Source organism: Berghia stephanieae, chromosome 3 (assembly GCF_034508935.2).
Source record: "Berghia stephanieae isolate SIO BIC M18660-M18661 chromosome 3, UCSD_Bste_1.3, whole genome shotgun sequence".
Lineage (NCBI taxonomy): Eukaryota > Metazoa > Mollusca > Gastropoda > Nudibranchia > Aeolidiidae > Berghia > Berghia stephanieae.
Window position 1 is genome coordinate 91,373,570 of NC_088362.1, and position 23,210 is coordinate 91,396,779.

Genomic DNA, 23,210 nt, shown 5'->3' on the forward strand with positions numbered 1-23,210 from the left:
TTTCTATGTTATATGTTTGTGTTGAGAATATTGGCTATTAAGCTTAACTGCTGGTCAAAATACTTCGCGATGGTGGTGGGCGAACGAATCGGCGGTCCCAGAAGTGGGTGAGAGAGGGATCTAGAAATGACTTGGGTTTGAAACGAATATTTTTGTGTTCGTGGATAGCTCACACGGTAGAGCCACGCTCTCACCTGCCAGGCGGAGTTGTCGTACCAATAAGGTCGCAGGTTCAAACCCCACCACCGCCGCGGAAAATTTTTATTCTCTATTGTCTTCTGGCACTTTTCTACTCACTTCATATCTTGTTGTCAAATAATATCTGGCAATGTTTACCGGCTTGGCCCTGTTCAAAATGGCTGCGCCCACGGAAAGCAAGTCGTATTTACCATGCGACGACTTTATGAAATTTCAGGTTATTTCCCACTCTTTACTTTATATCTATATAATTTGCTGGAACACTGTTACCCTGAATCGGGCTTTGTGTATCATCATGGGAATTCTATGATGCATTGTTTGGGGTATTCAATACATTTCCCCCCCTTGAAGTGAAGTGAAGGACAATTTTCTTGGGTCAATAATCCTAATAGTAGGCATTTCAATGACAATTATTCGGTGTCGTTATTGCCAGACATGTCTGCCAATAAAGAAAAACAATTAATCGCAGACACCCGTCTTTCTGGACTTTTCGTGGGAGGACTACCGAGAGGTCCTACTTATGATACTTATGGATTGTTTCCAGCACAGTTCCTTTTTAGATTAGAAGTAGAAGTAGAAGGGAAGGTCCTCTTCGCCAGGCTCTATACTCCTCTATAACTCTATTTCTTCATCGCCTTTGTGATTTAATTTTCTTCCGGTTTTACAATCTAAAGCGCATTTATAATTGCACAAAACATTTTGGTCAGACCAATATTTATCTAGTCTGCTCTTGAAGCTTTGCATTCACAACAGAATCTGGTAAACTGTTCCATATCGTAGTGTTTTTATGCACCTCCGTTGGCGGTGTATCTTAACGGATCGTATTTATACACCTCCGTCACGCATGCGCATCCCACCCAATTTCATCAACGATATTGTGTTCTTGTATTTGGACATGACAAAAGTTTTAGTTATAATATTAATAATATTAATATTGTGACATCTGTAGAATTAGTAGAATGTGTTTGTTAATGAATTTATATTGATTTTTTAAAATAAAAATAATAGTAATTTAATAAATCGAAATATAAAACCAGAAAATAGAAGTTGCATTGAAGGTAAAATAATGTTTTAGAAAGACCTTATTATTAGGGCCTATTAAATGTGATGAACAGTCAGGTGGCTCTGTAACTGTAGCGCAGTGGACAAGTTGTCAGTTGTTGTATCTACCTTTAAACTAAACGTACTGGGTTCGATTCCCATCTTAAACAAATTTTTTTTTTAAGTTTACTTTATTGTTATTGAGAAATACAACATTTTTTTCTTTCTTTCTTTTTTTTTTTTTTGTTTTGTTTTTCAGAACCTTTTTATCATGTTTTAAAAAAAACTTTGATTTTAATTTTCTAAAATTATTTATTTATTTAAGATCAGTATTTGTGTGCCATGTTCTTTTTACTTTTGATTTTTAAATTTATTGTTGTTATTCTTTAATTTATTATCATTGTATAAGCGTACATCGGTAATCACTAAGCAGCATGCTAATCAGCTAATCTACAATTTAAAACTATTTAAACCTCATGAACGTATGCAGCAACATTTTCATTAATTTACCATCACTGCCAACGGAGGTGCATAAAAACAGTGCGTTTTTGTACACCTCCAATGGAGTTGCATTAAAACGATGCGGTTTTGTACACCTCCAATGGAGGTGCATAAAAACGCCACTGTTCCATATTTTCATTATTCTCGCAGTAAACCTACAACTAAAACACTGTGTTTTCTCACACTCGCATCCAATCTTGGTCTTTGTGTGAGCAGTTTCTTTTTGTTACCTCTGGTGTCTTTTCTTATTGTGAAGTCTTTCCTCCATTTGATAAATTCTGTCATGTCTTGGTCATATTTACCACTTATCATCTTGTAAAGTTCTATCATGTCGCCCCTATATCTTCTGTTTTGTATTTCAAGGTTGGTAAATTAAGTTTCCTCAGTCTTTCCTCGTAATCTAGCAATCCTAGTCCAGGCAACTGTTTTGTGGCCCTCCTTTGAACACCTTCAATAAGCTCGTATTTTTCTATGTAAGGAAACCAAACTGAGCTTGCATAGTCTTAGTGCGATCTCCAAACGCTTTATATTATATAGAGGGGTAAGAATGTCTCTTTGTTTAGATATATTGGAATGTGCGCCTGATGACGGCAAACATAGAGTTGGCTTTTTTTACATTTTCACTGACGTGTATCAAAAATTAATTTGTCGTCTATAGTGACTCCAATGTCTTTTTCTTCTTTAACCCGTTTCAATAGAATACACATCAAAGTGTATATATGAGTTGTCTCTTGGTTCACTTTTGCCAACATGCAGGAATTTTACACTTCTCAGGGTGGAATTTGAGTAACCATGTATCACTCCAAGATTCTAGTCTCCTCAGGTCATCTTGCAATATATTCCTATCAGTCTCTTCTTTTATAATTTTGAATCTATGTGTCATCAGCAAAGAGGTAAACTGATGAGTCAACAATGTCAGGTAGGTCATTTATATATGATAAAGAGAACTGGTCCAATGACTGATCCCTGAAGTTACTTCCTGCCAACTAGAGTATGACTGATTAATTTCTACTTGTTGTTTTCTTCCAATCAGATAGTGTTCTATCCAACTAATCATTTCTTCACCAACTTTGTATGCTCTCACTCTCAATTTATTCAATAGTCTTCTGTGTGGGACTGTGTCGAAGGCCTTTTGATAATCCATTTACACACAATCCACTCCATTGCCTTTATCGATAGCTTCAGTCCATTCATCTCTAAGAGTCTTATTAGTTTCAGTGATGTTGACCTTCCTGCGATAAAGCCATACTGTTTCTTAGTGAACATTTATCATTTACAACGGTCTGTAGAAAGAAGACTAAAAAAAAAAAAAAAGTGGCAGAACCAGGATTCGAACACACTAAACAAACAGCGTCGATTCCGGCAAGCCTTCTAAGGCAGATGACTTAACCATTCAGCCATGACACGCACATGAATGTCGACGCATATTGCGTATATATTAACCCACTATGCATCGACTGATTTATTGTTGGTTAATTTTATGCTTGATATTTGATTAACTTTACTTATTTCTATGTGCATTACAAAACTTTCCATATTCTGGAATGTGGATAAATGTTTAAAAGAGTGGAGTTTCAAAAATGTGTCTTTGTATAATCGTCCATTGTTATTGCCAGACAGGTGTCATCGGATTATTCAACACCTGAAATTCGGGGTATTTTGTCACCAGGTTTTTCAACACCCAAGTCATGCAAGCACCTACTTAAACTTCCATCGTGTGAATTTAGATCAGTTCGTAGTAGGGAAGGGGTTGTCTGAAGTCTGGTACTATTAAAATGGGGAAAATGAAAAGGTCTCGAATCAATACAAACAATGAACGATTCAGATGCAAACCTTTGTCAGGAGAATAAATCAAAGAAATGGTCTAAACAAATAAACAAAATGTATTGAGAATCATATCAAGTGTGTATTCTCCGAGTTGGATGGAGTTTGAATGAAAGGAATGTCTGGTGTGACATATGTACTTGTTGCAAATGCTCTTAAATCAAAGCGAAATATTTTCTGTTACTACTCATTATCATCATTATTGCCTTTTTCACCCTGAGTCAGGGTAAAGGCCACAAACAGTTTCCACCCCTCTATCTTGAGCTAATTTTTTAAAAATTCGTTCCACAACTTATCACTTCTCTGTATTCAGCTTCTATGTTACAGTTAAATTAGTTAAAGCAAGTCCATAATTGTGTTTTGCATTCAGACCTGCAAATAAGATGTGTACATAGGTGTGATAGGAATGTTTGTTGTGGGTCAGTTTGTATAGAGAAGAAAAATTTCAACAAATGAAGATTAGAGCATGATGGATGCAACATGTCTTTATGAGGGAGAAGGTACTCTTTACTTCTGTGTTTTTAATTTCATGGTCCATTATTTAAAAGTTTGTTATTTTGTGTGTGTGTGTGTGTGTATATATATATATATATATATATATATATATATATATATATATATATATATATATATATATATATATATATATATATATATATATATATATATATATATATCAAAGCTGTATTGCATTGAATGGTAGTTGGAAAGACCACCTAAATCTTAATTTTACTTCATACCTAGACTAGATGGCAGATTAGTTAGTTGACTGATAATTTAGCTGTTCTTGTCCAATCTCTTTTGAATGTTTTTCTTTTTTCTCTTAAGTGTGCAGTTTTGTACCTTAGTTCTTCAAAGCTTAAAACAATTTTCCAGGTCTCTCAGTCTCAGACTACGGAAAACTTGATATTCAGCCCAGTGTCCCACAAGGCAATTTACAGTTTACCTGACACGTTTCTTGGCATTTTGTTCTTTCATATATAATTTAAAGTACATCTTTGTGGAATTACAATTCATTTTGTATAAAATCTGTCAATGCTCCTAATTTTTTTTTTTTTTTTCAGGATGCCTTGAAAAAGCTTCGACTTATTGATGATCGTATTGTCCATGCCTTAAATAAAAATCTTCCCACCCAGTCATTTCAAGGAAATGTTGATGTGGCTTCAAATTGTAGACATATTTATGATGATGTAAGTAAATTACTTGATCCATAGGACTTAGAGTTGGTTAAGCAGTCTGTCATGCTAGAAGTGAACATGTATGTGAGATAAGTCCATTTCTCGAACATCACTTTTTTCAACCAGTCCTGTTAGTGTTGTGGTTGATCTCAGGCACTATTTTATTACTACTGGCTTTCATTCTTCAAGTGAAATAATCATTAGAGTACAGAAAGCAGAAGGTACCTCTATATTTGATTTCTAATGATATAATAAACCTGTTCACCGCTATTGTATGTTAGTATTTTTGTGATAATCATCATCATCTTCTTCTTCTTTTTTTTTTTTTTTTTCTTTTTTTTTTTTTTTGTTTTTCTTTGTTTTTTGTTTTTTGGGTTTTTGTTGTTGTTGTTGTTGGTTAGAATGAGTTTTGCTGTCGATGTGCTCATCCAAGAGAAAGAAAACAACAATTTTGGTAGCTTCCTGATCATTTATGGTGCATCTTTAAAAGGTCTTAATATTTAATATTGATCAAAATCTGTTTGCCGCCGGTAGGTTGTTCCATGAGGGGGAAAAATGACTAAAGTCAACATTGGATGGAAGAATACTTTAAATCTGATACCCAACTGCTTTAGTTGTATTTTTCTTTACTTCATTTGATGTTGATCTTCTTGGAAATCTATAAAGCCATATAATCATTTGTCCATAGAAGGAACAAGTTGGAGTGATTTGCAAGGATTTAGCCGATTCAACCTGAGTAGCAACTTAATGACTCAATACCAGTCTCTCAAATTTTTGACTGAAACACTGATTATAGAATCATGACCAGTTACACCCCTTTCAAGTGCACACCGCAGGCATTGATAAGACCAGACATGTTGCTGGTCATTTCAATCTTCCATACGTCAGTCACAGCTTCAGCTTTACTATAGGGAAAGTGACAATTCTAATCATGGATGAGAGTTGAAAAGTGTGACCTATCTCCTGCATAATTGAACAAAAATTGTGTGATTAATGAGGAATGTCTATTTCTATCACCATTTGTCACGTGGATGAAGAAGTCAATCAAAACTATTTAGACATCGTATTTAGATGCTGTACGCTAGTGCCGCGCTGAAGACAGATCTGGACCGCGGTCCGACGGTCTTTTAGCTGTGAACCGAAGACCAGTCCCAGAGGGGAAGACCAGCGGCGGTCCTCACTTCTTATCACCTTTCAACTAGTTCGGGGCGGTCCTTGCAAGGACCACGGTCCTACGGTCTCGCGCCATAGCCTACTACTTCCCCAGCGATTCGTTGCTTCGGTTGCCTATCTTCCACCAATCACCACCCATCCCACTTAATTAATCGCACCCACCCCACTAAACAACACAGACGACCATACAGGCAGACGACCACCAACCTCCACTCCGCAAACCGCCCTTTCGTGTGTGAGATGGGGGGAACAGGAGGCGCACGCCTTGGACGATTCCATTATACGGGGTAAATTTCAAAATTTACTACACCATAATGATCGCAATGACAATGATCTATGGTGAAGGCATGACCCCTCTTCTCTAATGGGTTATTGTTTGAAATGTATGTGACTACAAAAGATGTGTGTGTGTGTGTGTGTGTGTGTGTGTGTGTGTGTGTGTGTGTGTGTGTGTGTGTGTGTGTGTGGTCGAACCTAGCAAGTAGCAAATCCGATTTTTTGTTTTCTTTTGTCCATCTCTTGTCACCACTCCTTTCTATCGCAGTGTTGTCATTTAAAATAATACAATAATATTAAAATTTCGTTTGGTGTTTTTACTAATCAAATAATATGAGTTTCATTAGTTTCTTCTTTCCAAAAAACCCAGTTATAACGTCTGAATTTTAAAAAAGTCCAATAGAATATTTGGGGACCCCGATAGCTCAGTTGATAGAGCACTCTCTTTATACGCAAAGGGCCAGAGAATCGATCCCGGGTGCAGTCGATTTTTTTCTGAATCCCTGTCTACTCAGCAATGAATGGGTAGCTGAGTTTGTTTGATCTGGCGAAAAGTCACCATCGACCCCTCTTATCACCTCATCCACCCCTCTTATTATAACTTCACGTCTCTCTCTTACTCTTCAATGCTCGCTGCCCTCTAATGTGTGTGCGTGTGTGGGGGGGGGGGGGGGGGGGTAGGAGTTGCGTGTGTGTATCAACGCCACGAACAACTCGATCAACGCCTTGGGCGATGCCATTATCTCCGTTAATGGGGATAAATTTCAAATTTTATTAAATTATCGAAGTAACAATGAAGTACGGTGAGCAAATAAAGAAGGCATCACCCCTCTTCTCTAATTAGGTTACAATTTGAAATGAGTGTGACTACTCCGTGTGTTTTACTCCTGTAGGCCACGGTTTTCATCGTGTAGCGGTCTTTAACGGTTCAAGAATGAACGATCCCACGCTCTCAAAGGTCAAACCGGTTCGAATTTCCAACAGTCTCTCAGGAATGTTCAATGTCGAAAAGGACCGGTCCTACTAGGACCGGTCCTTGCGGTCTTCATTTCCCAAGGACCGTAGGACCGTGGTCCTTAAGCTTGCCAAGGACCGCCCCGCACTACTGTACACACTGGTCATCCTGTATTCAGTAAATAAACAAATTTTTATATTAATTGTAATGTCTGTCTTTAAAATCAGTAAAAATGAGTTGATTGTAATTTAAATCAGTTTACAGAGTAAATAATCAACATCTACAATTGTTTTGTTTTTTTATATAACAAAAATGTTATGTTTGATATTTTTTTTCTGCCATAATCATTTGTTACTTATTGATAATCCAACTTTCTTAATAAATGGCAACCAAAAATCAGATAAAAACTGGAGATTGTGTGTGTGTGGGGGGGGGGGGGGGGGGGGGGGGGAATTCAAATAGATAGAAGATAGAAAATTGAATCTCTTATTATGACTGATGAAAGCAACGATGAAAAGGAAAGGATTGTTGACCCATTACATTTCCTCATAATCTGGGCTATCCCTAATGTCTTGTTTCACATTACAATTTTTTTCTTTTCATCTTCACCTTCATCTTTCTGTTTTCCTTCTTTTTTTTTTTTTTTGTTTTTTTTTTTTTGGAGTGAGAACTACACTTAACCAGAGACAACTGATTTTTATATTACTTTGAGAGTTTACGTTATGCGCACAGTTTTTTCCCCCCAGTTTTTGTTCTCAACTATCATTGAGTACTTTATACTTTACTAACAGTGCCTCTTCAAAGAATATTACAACTAAGAGCAGGAGAGACATTTTGATCATTGGCTCTCTTTTGCAATCCCTGGGCAACTTTTTAAATTACAATGGAGCTTTTAGTTGGATCTTATTGTTACCTTTCCTCTATTTTTTTTCTTCTCATTCTTAGATACAGACATCCTACAACCATAGGGAAAAATCTATACAACACTGTATACGACTTGTGAGTGATGATGTTAAAAAATTGAGTGAAAAAAGACAGCAAGATCCTGACAACATGGATGTCATCAAAGGTTTAAGGAGGGAACAAACTAAGGTTGGTTTTCTCTCAATACCTATTAAATTACAATTTAAAAAGAATATGGTTCACTTTCTCATTTATCGCCATTTGAAATAAAGACATCAAGTACCATAACTCAAAACGACTGATTAGAGTGTTTTACAGATGTTTATGCAACCTTACAGTAAATTAAGATTATAAAAGACATGCGACTTTAAAATCCTGGGTGAGGTTCCTGACCTCCCAGAGTGGGCAGAGAAGTACTTACTGTGTCTTCCTTCCCCCTATATCTGTTTTCCAACATGCTTTCTGTCTTTGTCTTGGGATGAGATTACTTGGTTTTGTTATGGCCCTGGCTGTATACCCTCACAGGGAGGGAAACAGTCGAATGTATAGTTAGAGTTTTGGGAGATGAAATTTTTTCCTTGTAAATCATCTCTCTGTTATGTATTATTATATTTGTTATTTTGAATGTATAATGTAAACATTTGAGTCAGAAAAGTGAGTGGAGTAATAATAATAATAATAATAATACACATTTATATAGCGCTCATTCTCGTGTAAAACACAAGCTCTGGGCACTTTACAATATAAATATCAATTTTAAGTGAAAAAAATAATAACAACAATAATAATTCATAGCCAAATCAAGGATTCATATAGAGTCAAGAAAAACAAATACAGTAAAAATGTGTCTTGAGATTCTTTTTAAAAGTAGGTAAAGACTTGCACTCCCTCAGACCATGTGGTAGTTCATTCCAAATCTTGGGGCCGAAACAAGCAAACGATCTATCACCAAATTTTGTTCTTGATCTTTTTTCCGAAATTTTCGTTTGGTCATTACATGATCTTAAAGTGTAATTTTCAAATTTACACATGACCACGTGCTCTGTGAGATATGCCGGTGCTATACCAGCCAAACACTTATAAACAAGACACGCTGGCGCTTTTAAATGGGCAACCAGTGGAGAGAGGCCAACAAAGGGGTTGCATGATCAAATTTTTTTTTGCCAAAAACTAATCTTGCTGCGTAGGCACTTATGTTGGTAACAACAAGAGATGAAGTGAGAAGGAAAGTGCCAGAAGACAATAGAGAATTTTAAAATGTTCGCGGCGGTGGTGTGGGTTTGAACCCACGACCTTACTGGTACGACAACTCCACCTGATCGGTGAGAGCGTGACTCTACCGTATGAGCTATCTACGATCCTTGGTGGTGAGAGCGTGACTCTACCGTATGAGCTATCTACGATCCCTGGTGGTGAGAGTGTGACTCTACCGTATGAGCTATCCACGATCCCTGACCAAGGTGTAACCTCAAGCATTTTTAAGTCATGATTTTTTAAAAATCAGAGTGGAAATCTTTACAGTCTAATTGTCATATTTTGATTTTGTTCTTTCCTTTCCTTTTTTTTTTTTTCTATTTTGCAAAGAAAACACATGTTTTATGAATATTGCTTTGGCAAGTCTGCATCGCATACCTTGTTAATTACAGCACTGTGCTGGCAATATGAATTTAAAACCATCAATCGATCAATTTTGTTAATATGTGGTGTTTTGATTACTTCCTGAGTGTTGTCACCAGAAATAATTATTTTCACAAATCGTTAACTTAATTAGATTTATTTAAATGTGACTATCTGTGACGAACGTAATGTGTCAGACAAATGAGGTTTTATTGATTACTTGAGCTGTCATTCAGGTACCATAAGGGGTCTGTTATATTTAAGCATTTAAATTATATAACGTTGTCATTGAAATTATGACTTTTATTTATTTATTTCTCATTATTCTAAACTTTTTCTATTCAGCTGCGATTGATGCAACAAGAGATGAATGTCGAGGAGGTAGTAAAAGATAGAACCCTGAAAGTAAGTAACTTTGAATTCAATTATCAGGCAATCAGAAAAACAATTAAATCATTCTATTGTGGATCTGTGGTCATTCTTTTTCATCCAAGAAGTTTGGATGAAATATAATTTCTAGTAACTAATAAGAGCTCCAAATTTAGATATATTATTTCTATTATATAGAAAAATATAGCAATTACTTTTTATAAAGTACAATTTCGAAATTTTCATGGAATTTAAAGTGTGCATGCAGAGGCAATCATTTTTACAAAAGTCAGTAATGAGCCATGAAAATTTTGATTTTGAAAATAATTAGATAATGGTTTTTATGAGAAAGTCAATAAATTGGAAAAGGACAATTCTCCTCATTGATACTAACAAGATACAATATTGTGTTCAATTCATGAATAAAAAGCTGCTGCACAGTAGTTAATATCTGTCTTACCAATGACTTCTCAAACACGGTGATGTTACATTGTAATCAACCAAATATTCCTTTGTACTTTGATATGAATGGGCCTAAAAATTTTGCAGTATATATATATACTTCGTTCAATTTTATTTTTATTGAATAATAATAAAAAATAATAGCAATAATAATAATAATATTAATTATAATAATGAAAACAATAATATTGATAATATTACACAGCCGTTTACTGCGTTCACTTTAGTTCGACAGGTAAATGTTGCCGGACGCTAGTTCATAACAGATGGTGAGTCACGGCCTGTGCCGAAAGGGAGACTGAGCAATTTTTCCTATTTTGATGATTTTTTTCTCAAGTTCAAAGTGGCATAGTAAAGATGCTATTAGATGTTGCAATAAGATATTTTAGAGTCATATCTAGTGATCTACATACTTTTATTTGATATAATTTTAGTAGATCATTTGGGATTAGATTTTATAGGAAATAACCATAAAAATGGGTCAGAAATTTTAATTACTTCAAACGATATAATAAAAAATTACATATATCTGAGTTTATACAAATAAATGAGAAATACTGCAATAATCATCAATATTCACAGAGTAGAAATATATAATCAAAGTCGTTTTGTAATGAAGCATTGTTGAGATATCCGCTCACCTGTACAGCAATATCCTTTTTTGACAGCTATAAAAAAATGCGTAATCACCGAATTGTAGGGGTTTGTTGATCAAATGATCAAAACGAACTGGTTTTAGTAATGGCAATTGACAATTCTTAGGAAAAGATATGTCATATACATTCCTTTGACGTTTGTATAGATCTAAACTATAATAATAATAATAATAATATAATAATAATAATAATAATAATAATAATAATAATAATGACGATAATAACTACAATAATAATAATAATAATAATAATAATGATAATAATGATGATGATGATAATGATCATTTTCATGAAAATAATGTAGTGGCTATCACCTAAACGCCTGCTAATTTTGGTAAAACGCAATAATTTCTCTTTAAAATATCGTTCTAAATGCCCGTTTAAAAAAAAAATTGGAATTCGCCTTTATATGTCCACTCTGACAGAAAGGAAATAAAAAAATAGAAAGAAAGAAAGAATAAAGAATTTTACTGAATCATTTGCGGCCAAAGAATTGACTCATCACCTGCTTCCGAGAGTTTTATTTAACTTCCCAACGCCCCAAATTACTATCAATTCATTCAATATAATTTACTCATCCCCACTCCACGCTCTCCGGCACTTTCCTACCGTGTCCCTCAAACTGCTTTCTTGTCATGGAGCGTCCAATCAGCTTTTTACAATTGCCCATTTCCAATTGGCTGCTGAATAAGGACAATTCTAATTTCAATTGTCCACCACTCGGTCATCAGCAAAGTCAAGAAAGCTCCTCCTACTCAAATCACACATACCCACGAATATGATAGGCCTTGTAGACCAGTCACTGGTCTTTGATGTTACACAACCATCCGCCAGCTTTGATCACATCGCTTTTGATGATGTCACTCAATATCTATCTTCTTCTCTCAACCCCGTTGACTGTACCACGAGCCAACATAAAAGAATATCGCGGTGAGGTGCGAATCGTGAATCTCTCTCTCTCTCTCTCTCTCTCTCTCTCTCTCTCTCTCTCTCTCTCTCTCTCTCTCTCTCTCTCTCTCTCTCTCTCTCTCTCTCTCTCTCTCTCTCTCTCTCTCTCTCTCTCTCTCTCTCTCTCTCTCTCTCTCTCTCTCTCTCTCTCTCTCTCTCTCATAATAATAATAATAATAATAATAATAATAATAATAATAATAATAATAATAATAATAATAATAATAATAATAATAATAATAAAAATTTATTATTATTATTTTATTATTAATAATAATAATGATAATAGTAAAAAATAAATAATATCCATTTTTTGACAATAAAAAATTCTGATAAACGCATTGAAAAAGATGGGAAGGGGGGGGGGGGGGAAGGATTAATGATCAGATAATCAAAATGAACTGTTATTTTAAAATAAATTGACAATCATAGGTAAAGATAAGTTATAAGTATTCCTTTGAACTTTGTATAGACGTTTAGATCTTAACACATTTTTATACTTTTTATTAACATACGTAAAACCTCACGATTATTGTAAGGAACAGCTGATTGTTACATTTCACAGAAACAGCATCTAATTAACCAACGTTCTGTTTTCTTTTTTTCACTGGTGGAATAACTTCCTAATTCTGGAGCAGTTTGCATGAAATGTTTTTTAACCCCCTATCTCATTTGAGCCCTTTCACAGCTTATTCGACAGAGTCCATTTGCATTGAGACAATGCTTGTTTTCAGTATGACCATTCATCTGAGTAAAGAAAAAAAATCATTAGTTATTATTGATGATGATGATGATGATGATGATGATAATGATAATAATAATAATAATAATAATAATAATAATAATAAAAATAATAATTGTAATTATAAGAGTTATAATAATATTATTGATTGTTAGTAATAATACGATAGTGATCGCCTAGATGCCTGCTAATAATAATAACGTAATAATTTTCCTTTAAAATATAGTTCTAAATGCGCGTTATTCAAAATGGAATCCGCCTATATACCCACTCTGAAATATTTTTAGCAAAAATAAGATAGAGAAAGAAGTTTACTGTATCATTTGCGGCCAAAAAAAATGATTTATCACCGGTCTGCGAGAGTCTTATTTGACACCTAGACAACGCCCCAAATTAAGTTCGATTCATATCAAATTTATTCCATCTCTCCAGCAATTTCATCCCATGACCTCCAAACTGATTTCTATCCATGGAGCGCCAATCAGATGTTTACAATTACTTATTTCCAATTGGCTGCTGAAAAAGGACAATTATAATTTCAATCGTCCACCAGTCGGTCATCTGCAAATTCAAATAAGCCCCTCCACTCAAATCACATATCCCCTCGAAACTTCGGCCTTGTAGCGCAGTCCACCGGGCTTTTGATGTTACACAATCATCCGCCACCTTTGATCACATCGCTTTTTGATGTCATAATATATCTATCTACCCTCTTTTCCCACGCCCGTTGAATGTACCAATGGGCGAGGTAGAAGAATATCGAGGGAAGGTGTGAATCGTGAAGACAGAATGGCAAATCAGTGTGAAAGTTATAGGTTCAAAGTTCAATTTTCACAGAGAAATCATGAGAACTTGACTGAACAAGCAATAAAAATCGTTCCGTGCTAAAAATGTGCGTAAATGAGTTTTATACACACACACACACACACATACACACACACACACACACGCTCCCCCCCCCCCTCTCTATCTCTCTCTCTCTCTCTCTCTCTCTCTCTCTCTCTCTGAGTGTGTGTATGTACTACTACTACTACTACTACTACTACTACTACTACTACTACTACTATTACTACTACTACTACTACTACTACTACTACTACTACTACTACTACTACTACTACTACTACTACTACTACTACTACTACGATTACTACTATTACTGCGCTATCATCAACATCATCATCATCATCATCACCATAAAACAACAACAACAATAACGTTATCATCACAATTGGACTCGTGTTCTTATGTCTCAGGAGTTTGTCTGAATACGGGACTATTTTGTTAGCCAACAAAGAGTTAGACAAGATGTGTTTACACATTCATTGTGCAGAAACCGGTCATTACAAATCATTGAAATAAATGCTATATTAAAAGTAGATTATTACTCTTATATTTACTACCATGTGTTAGGGTAACAAAACTCAGATAACATCAATTTGAATTTTTTAAACAATTAAAAATATTTTTCAGGTTAATTTTAAATAGAAAAATATACATTTTTCAAGAGAGAATAAAGTATACTCACCATTTCTTGATATCAATGAAAATGTGGCCGTTATATCCATATAAAATAGAAAAATATTGAAGAAGTGTATGGTCAGCAATTGCAGTGTAAAAATGAACGATTTTACGAAATCTGTCCTATAGCCTGACTGACAATGAAATCCAAGCAGGGATAAATATAGGCCAGTTTTCACGTTCTGGACATCTGTTATGACGTAACCACACGGTGGTCTCCCCGTCATCGACGGTGGGTCTTTCCCATTCGGGGGTGAGGCGGTAGAAAACTAAAGTGAAAGATTTCTAGTGTAATAAACGGCTGTGATTAATAATAGTGATAATAAGGACGTAAGAGTAAATTGTTTAAAATTCCATACTGTTCCGGCTTTGCCATTAGGCATTTATGGGGGACTTCTCTGAGTGGTCCATTTGTTCAATGGATTTACAAAGTCTGTGCATGTGATAAATTGAGACTCGCATGATCTTTTGTGTAAACCATATTTGATGTCAGTCAATATGTTAAATGTATCTAATTATTTCATCATATTGCTATACATAATGTGTTATTCATTCCCATGGGAAAATTTGTCTTTAAAGTCTATTCCAATGAAAGATTGGAATAACCCAGGCTTGAGCCGTAGTGCAACACCACAAAGTGAGCTAAAGTGAGGTGATTCGCTCAGGGCATCACAGTCGAACTCAATGGAAAAAAGACCATACCACTCTGTCACATTGCCCCCATTTTCTGCTTTTTCCTCGTCTTTTTTCTTAACGTAGATGGATGTTTTGTTGGCATCTGTACAATCTGTCAGAACCTTTCTTTGGCCTGGGGATGTTTGAAACAGGAATGTGTAGATTTTCTTTCATCCATTTACCTTTTTACCTGAAAATAGATTGCCATTCATAGAACTGGCAGAAAATACTGAGAACTGATCATTAACATTTTTTTTTTTTGCTTTCACCCCTGGTCTTGAGTGAGCATTCCCTGATTATTTTTCAAAGGCCGACTCTATAACTATCTTTTTTTTCGCTACTTATTTAGAACTATGATGTCTTACAGTTATTGATATAATTGCTTACCAAATTGTTAACAAACTTTGCTTCTCTCAATTACTTTTTTTTTCTGAATTGACTTTTTTCATTTTTAATGATTTAGAATGTGACACCCATGTTTCACATTTCATTTGTGGCAGAGCTGCGGAGGTGAAATAATGAAATGAATTATTTTATTCCATACCACTTTGACAAAGAGAAATGAAAGGAGTTAAATTAAAACCTTACTTATAACTTATATTGAGATAATTAAACTGGCATGAATCCTTTTTTAGATATAATTCATTAAATAGAAACTCGTAAAAGACACCCATCATCTATCTGCTATTTAACCTGAAACACAAGGTCATAAATCTGAACTACACTACATCACTCCAGTAAGAATGGAAATTCTCTCTTTTGGGTTTATACTACATATTTTTTGGTCCCATGACCAAATAACTAGTCTCGTCTTAAATTAAAATCTGTTTCTTTTTTTTTTAATTTTTTTTTTCCATTTATTTTTTTGTTTCTTCCAGGTATTTTATGAGCGATGCAGGGATGTATACACACCGCCATCTGCACCTATTGTTATTTGATGATTGATATAATGTACAGTATGAAGATGTGTGTCAAGTGTCTGAGGAAAACATCAGAATTGTATCATGTTTAAGAGGGATTTATTATTATTATTATTATTATTATTATTATTATTATTATTATTATTATTATTATTATTATTAATTATTATTATTATTATTATTATTATTATTATTATCTTTATTTAGATATTCGATGATTTTATCTCTCCCTATAATTAAGTTAAAATGAGTGCTTGTCTTCTGTATGAGTGGTTCAAAGAGAACTGACAATGCAATCGTAGAAAATATTGTATTATGAGATTTTAGAGGTTGATTAATAATTGTCAAGATTATTTTGTTTTATCATGTTGTACATCAGATTATTTTTAAACATTGGAAATTTGCTTATATGATTCAATAAAGACATTGTATAATATCCTTTATTTATTATTATTTATTTGTTATAAATTTAGATTCTCTTTTTTATGAATAGTCTTTAATGTTGGAGGTTCCTAGTTGATAAGAAAAGGTCTTACCATGAAACTGTGGGGTTCTTGACCTCCCATAGTTGGTAGGGAGGTCACTTACTTGTCTTCTATCCCCCTATAACTGATTTTCGAGTTGCTTTCTGTATTTTGGAATGATATTACTTGGTTTCGAGCGGGTGGTTGGATGGGAGCATCACCCTTGAATCATATACCTATGATGTTCGCATGGGTGTACGATCCGATAGTGATGTCGTTTCTTCTTCTCTTTACTAGCCTATCCTGCTTCTTTGGTTTGTGATTGTATTTTTGACAGGATATTTTTTTTCTGTAAATCTTCTGCCTGTTTGTTCTTGGTTATTTATAATTTAGCTTATGATATCTTTAGGTTATGATTTTGATTTACATTTGTACTATTTTTGTTAGATTGCTTGTTTTTTTGTTTCAGCGGTCTCTCATATAACCTCAATTGTGTTGGAAGAGACCTAAAGCAACAATCAAACAAATCAAAAACTTGGTTTCGATCTGGCTGTTGTCAAAGTCAAATGTATAGTGTTTGTTGTGGGAGATTATTTTTTTCCCTTGTAAATCAGCTCTCCTGTTATATATTGTTATGTTCTCTTCTTGGATATATTGTTAACATTTAAGTATATTCCACTTAGTCGGATCCTGTGTTGGTGTCTGAATGAGACTTATAGGTGATCTCAAACTGAGTACACTGATAGTGTGTTCTTGGAATCTACATCTGTTCCCTATTTGAATCATTCCCCTTTGTCTTACTTTGTCTTGGGTACTTTTACTCGTAATTCTTGAAGTTTTAACTAGCTCATTTTCTTCTTTTTTACTGCTTTTGGAATGACCGAAATGTGTCGCAAGCGCCTTAAAACACGTTTTTAAAAAACAAACTGTACACTGACCACACTTTTTTTTTTTCATTCTGGCTTGAAAACTTTTGCTCCAGATATTAATCCTCAATCCTTGTGTGGCTTCTTACTTCTTTCAGCTTATAGCCCACATTTTGCAGAGTTATCAAAATGAATGAATACCACATCTCCATGCATCATCTTCCTCCAGGCCCAGTAATTTCATAATCTCGCACATTACCCTATCCAACCATCCAGTCTTTGGGCATCCCTTTTTTCTCTTTCCCGCTAATTGTATATCCAATACTTTCCTTCCCACGTACTCCTCACCATCTCTTAACATGAACGAACCATTTCAATCTATCTTCTTTTGTCTTTATTGATACATTCTTCACTCCAGTCAACCTTCGAATCCGCCTCACGTCTCATCTTACATTTTATGTGTTGCTGTTGGCTAGGGCCAACACATTGTAAAGCGCTTTGAGCATGTTTAGTGGATATTGCTCTATAAAAGATCAATTTGTGTTTGTTTATCTTTTGTCTCTTTTGTTTTGTTTTGTTTTGGGTTTTCTTTTGGTAAAATTTTTGGTGTGTCCTTTAAGTAGACCTAATTTGCTTTGGCTGGCTGGTACTTATAGGTAATGTCACAAGGGGCGCAAAGGTGAATTACTCTTGGATATAGTATCTGTTCCCTATTTGAACCAGGTCCACTTGTCTTGCTTTTTCTTTGGTGCTCCAAGATCTACGTTTCTCTGTTATCCTCCTTTTTACTGAAATGAACTAATAGTTATAGTGTCGTAAGCGCCGTAAAAAATAAAACAACAAAATAGATTGCTCGTGGAATATTCTGTTCCTTTTTACAACCAGTTATCTTTGGTGTTTTTAACTTTAGATCTACATCTTTCTCCCTTTTATTCTCTTTTTCTCGGTGGGGATCCTGACCTCCCATAATGTGCAGGGAGTTGCATGCTGTGTCTTCTATCCCCCCATACCCGTTTTCCAATTGTTCCCTGTCGTTGTCTTGGAATGAGATTACTTAGTTTTGTCCTGACCCTCGCCGGACACTGCGTGGCATTTCCCCCTCTGAGTGGTATTTCAGTGCTAGGTCAACTCGACCCCACTAGTGGGGTCAGCCTATGGGTGTAACAGGTAGCGGTCAGGGGAAATCTGTGATGCCGCTGATGGTAATTAATTGTTGCAATATTTCATGGTATTGCTCAGTTGCTAACACAAGTATGGAAATTGTTTCCCTCACCACAAGCAAAGCAAAGGTTTCTTTCATCATATGCCATGGTTGATAATAATGTATCCTCTTAAGGCTGCTCATAAGAGAGGTGTCAATTTAGTGGTTTTTGAGCTATCAATGAAATTAATTTGTTGTAATTTGCATATCAATAATTTAATTCCCAGCGGCAGAAAATGATTGAAACAAGCATAATTATAAAGTAAAATTGATGATCTTGACACATGCCAAGTTTTGTTGTCCGGGCAGTAAAACCTTAAAAGATATGAATTTTTTATTGTAAATTTCATATTTGGCATGACTTGGTGAGATCCTTATTTTTTCTCCCATAGTATTCCATGCCATGACTTATTTCCAAATATCAGTTTAGGAATAAAATATAAACCATTAGACGAAAATTATACTAATATTATTTTTTAAGCATTTAACTGATTTAAATATGAGTTTTGGGCACATTTGAAAGTCAACTTTTTAATGGCTTGATAACTTTTTTCTATACTTAAATCCCTTACGATTCAAGTCAAAATTATTATTTTTTTATGACTGTTAGGCATTATAGTTTGAAGATGTATACGGTACTGCTTTTGTGTGGTTGTCTCAGGAAATGCCGACTTTATAGTGTCATATAGGTGTCAATGTTTAGGGTATTCTTGCATGTTGAATAAGTAATATAATGTAAGTTCAAGTTCTCCTTTTGTGCACAAGTGAATGTGTTAACTTTTTATAGACTGAAGCGTCCAGATATATATGGCAGTGATTTCCCAAAAATTAAATGATCTTGCTGTGGTATTGTACTGATTTGACTCTGACTGTTATTCAATTGTTTTATCTCTAAATTTGACTGACTGGAGTTCAATGGTATATCAGATGACTTTATAAGACAATGACTAAATGTGTATTCTTGGAGGAAAGGAGATGATTCTATATAACCTGTATGGACAGTGTGTTCGTTTTGAATGTAGTTGGTCAATAAGGAGAAAAAAGTTACTACTTGGAATAAACTATATGCCCTCATAATTTTGAATCCTCTTTTGTCCACATACTATGTCCGTCTGTTTGAGCAAATCATTTAATTTAACAGTACCAGTACTTAGTGTTAGTTGTAATTGATGATTGATACTGCAATATTTGTAGTATGTCCAGTAACCTTGTTGGATGATTGATTTTTTTCTTGTAAAGAAGTCATACTTTATAGGCAGATTGATAGTTAATTGAGATATTGAAATCATACACAATATTGGTTTTTAGTTTTACTGGTCAATAAAATCTTATCCTCATGAGTTATTTTACCACACAAAGACATAAATCATATCAGTTTACTGTTATGATCAACACAACTGTTTGAGAGGAACGGAATTGGTAAAAACAATATACAAAACTTACTAAACCATGAATAAATCAAGAAAATCAACTGCCAATATGATAATATTGCACAGGAACATAGATGCATATATGTACTTTTGATATTTATTAAAATTCTTGAGGTACTGCCGCTGAGTTTTGAATAACAATTTTTTTATTTAAGTGCACCATAATTTACAAGCACTTAAAATTAGATCAACAATTTGTGATATTCAAAGAGAACTATTAACCACAAGAATGTCAAATTTTCACTGATGTTTAGAAAGACAATGATTTTTCAAATCAAAATAATGAAGTGAAAGAGTCTGTTATTGTTTTCCCGCTATACAGACATATTATAAGACCATAAATATCCATAATTGCCCCCATTGGACACAGCACTGCCTGATACCAGTTGAACTCCAATGACCTCAAGCAGGTAGCTAGCAGGGAGGGTTATTGGTCCCTTGGGAGTTCCAACTGAAATAGCGCCGATTCCACGCAGTGTGGAGTTGGCTGGGAGGGAAACAGTTGAATGTATAGTTATAGTTTTTGGAGATGCTATTTTTTTCATTGTAAATCATCTCTGTTTTCCATTGTATTATGTTTAGTTTACATATTATATTATATGATTTGTAAACATTTGAGTGTATTCCTCTTCGTTGGGACATGTGCTTGTGTCTGGATGAGACTTTTAGGTGATCTCAAACTAAATACTTTGATGGTGTGCTCTTGGAATCTACATCTGTTCTCTATTTGAACCAATTCCCCTTTGTCTCACCTTTTCTTTTGTGCTTTAATTGTAATTCTAGAACATTTTACTATCCCATTTTCTTCCTTTTTACTGGCGCTGATATGACCTTAATGTGTTGCAAGCGCAGTAAAACCCTTAAAAACAAAAAAAAACAATTATTCTCTTTTTACTGGCGCTTGAATATCGAAAAGTGTTCAAGCGCCGTAAATTCCCCCAAAACAAAGCAACAAACAACAGCAAACTAATTTATTGAATTTTGATCTATTTATATAATTAATTATAAATAATTAGAACTGCGACCGTTTTCAACCTGCAAATTGCTTGTTACGACTGCAAAATACTGTTATTGAGTTCATTGTTATTACCACAAAAAAGGATTACACCACCTATTATAGGAAAGGGAAATTACTCTCATGTACCATGTGGATTATGTTCTCGTCTTATCTATTATTTCACATCTTCATAATTTTTTTCCGAAGCATAATTTGTGCACATTAAATATTGCATATCTATTTGTTTTGGTAACGCAGAAATCCAGAAACATCAACAAAACTATTGGTTTCTGTTATTTATGGAATCCTAATATTTCTTCATATTCAATTCAATGTGGATTCAAAGCTTTGGGTAGCACATTTTGATCATTTGATTTATTGTGCAATAATTATATACATGATATCAGGAACTTAAAGTTAACTTCGAATTGAGGAGATGCAGGGATGGCTTACAGATAATTTGACATAGCTTAACATTTTTGACAAGTATGTACATCTCACTTACTTGGGACAGTGAAGTATTCAAACAGTTCACACACCCCTAAATTTACATTTCGTATTTGCTGATCTGATAACTGACAACATGAGCTTGATTTGACATTGCTGTAATGGACAATATTTTGCAATGTTTCGAGAGTATTTCTATTATAGCAATGAGGCCGGTACAATTTGGGTCATCAGACTTGTAAATAGGAACTGTCACCCTAAATTATTTATCCACTTCATTTAATGTTTTGATTGCCTTTGTTCTTTAATGGAAGCATTATCATTAGTTTACACCGAGGCCTTGGCTGAAAGGTTTGTGAAAGTGAAAGATGATATTGTTTCCCTTTTATAATCATCTCTATGGGATCCTGATAGCTCAGTGATAGAGCCGAGTGGTGTCTTCTTGACACCCATAGTGGCCATGGGGTCATTTGCTGTCTCTTCTATCCCCTTCTATTTGTTTTCCGAAATGTGTTCTATCTATTTCTTGTTTTGAGATTATTTGGCTGGTAGGGAAACAGTCAAATGTATAGTATTAGTTTTGGGAGATAATTTTTCCCCCTTGTGAATCACCTTTCTGTAATGTACTGTAATATTTTTGTTTTGTTTTGACTATCATGTTTTTGTAAGAATGTGAGTTTATTCCTCTTGGTGGGTTACTGTGTGTGTCTCTGGATAGGACTTTTAAGTGATCTTAAACTAAGTATACACTCATAGTGTTCTCTTGGTATCTACATATGTTCCCTATTTGAACCAATTCCCCTTTGTCTTACTTCTCATCGTGTGCTTTTAATAAATCTAGACTTTTATGATTATCCCATTTTCTCTCTTTTTACTTGCGCTGATTTGACATAAATGTGTCACGAGCACCGTAAAACACCTAAAAACAAATTGAGTCTTTGCTGTGTCAGCGCAGTTTCAGGCTAGACACAAAAATAGATTGTTCTTGGATTTACTTTCTGATCTCTGTTGAACTTGTCCCCTTTGTCTTTGTTTTTCCTGCTTGCAAGCTAGATTTAATGTCTGGTCTTTTCCGTTAACTTTTATACAGGTGATGTCAAGAGCGTTGTGAGACACCCGAAAAGAAACAAAATCCTTACAATTCATCACCTGTGTATTTTGATGCATATGGTCATCCCACTTGTCTTCCTCAAAGATTTACACCATCCATACTTTTTTTTTTTATTCAATCTGTTGGGTTGGAGCCTTTTGACCTTATAAATGGGCGAGGACGTCACTGTTGCCATGCCTTCTAACCCACTATACCTGTTTTCCTTTGGCAGGTTGCTTTTTGTCCTTGTCTTAGAATGAGATTGCTTGGGTTTGCCCTGGCTATGGCTGAAGTCTTTAGTTGAAAGTATAGTATTTGTTGTTGAGATATTATGTTTCCCCCCTTCATATCTCTGTTATGCACAATTATAGTTGTTGGGGTTTTTTTTTTGGTTGTTTTTTAAAAATATTATTCTTATTTCTTTTTTTTAAACACAACAGAGATATTTTGTTAGCATATTAGAGGGATCCTGTGCTTGTGTTTGGGTTGGGTTTTTAGGGAATCTCAAACTAAACACAATGAAAGTTTACTCTTGAAATCTTCACTGTCAAGAGTTTTTGAGATAATGAGGGTAATTTTAATCGATCGATATTTGGACAAGTTTCTGGTCAAAATGTTAAATATTATTCCCGACCTCCAAAATTCGGTTTGTTGAGAACTCTGAGTGACCCAGTTGTAAAAATAATCAGGGACTTAAAACACGGAAATAATGCAATGAGAACGCAGTGTTTAAAACTTCACTGGAATTGGGTATTA

General features: G+C 34.6%; 1 protein-coding gene across 1 annotated transcript; it reads left to right on the forward strand.

Moving 5' to 3' along the window:
- Positions 1–339: 339 nt before the first annotated feature.
- LOC144968813 (protein MIX23-like) lies at positions 340–16,395 on the forward strand. Its single transcript, XM_078907521.1, has 5 exons — positions 340–415; positions 4,629–4,754; positions 8,092–8,238; positions 10,012–10,071; positions 15,918–16,395. The coding sequence occupies exons 1-5, from the start codon at positions 356–358 to the stop codon at positions 15,975–15,977; spliced, it is 453 nt and encodes a 150-aa protein (XP_078763647.1). The 5' UTR covers positions 340–355; the 3' UTR covers positions 15,978–16,395.
- Positions 16,396–23,210: the final 6,815 nt, after the last annotated feature.

Bases quoted from the DNA above. Each gene is read 5' to 3' on its own strand.
- LOC144968813 (XM_078907521.1), top strand. From the start codon at position 356: ATGGCTGCGCCCACGGAAAGCAAGTCGTATTTACCATGCGACGACTTT. The intron at 8,239-10,011 runs GTTGGTTTTCTC...TTTTCTATTCAG, and splicing joins TAAGGAGGGAACAAACTAAG to CTGCGATTGATGCAACAAGA. The intron at 10,072-15,917 runs GTAAGTAACTTT...TGTTTCTTCCAG, and splicing joins TAAAAGATAGAACCCTGAAA to GTATTTTATGAGCGATGCAG.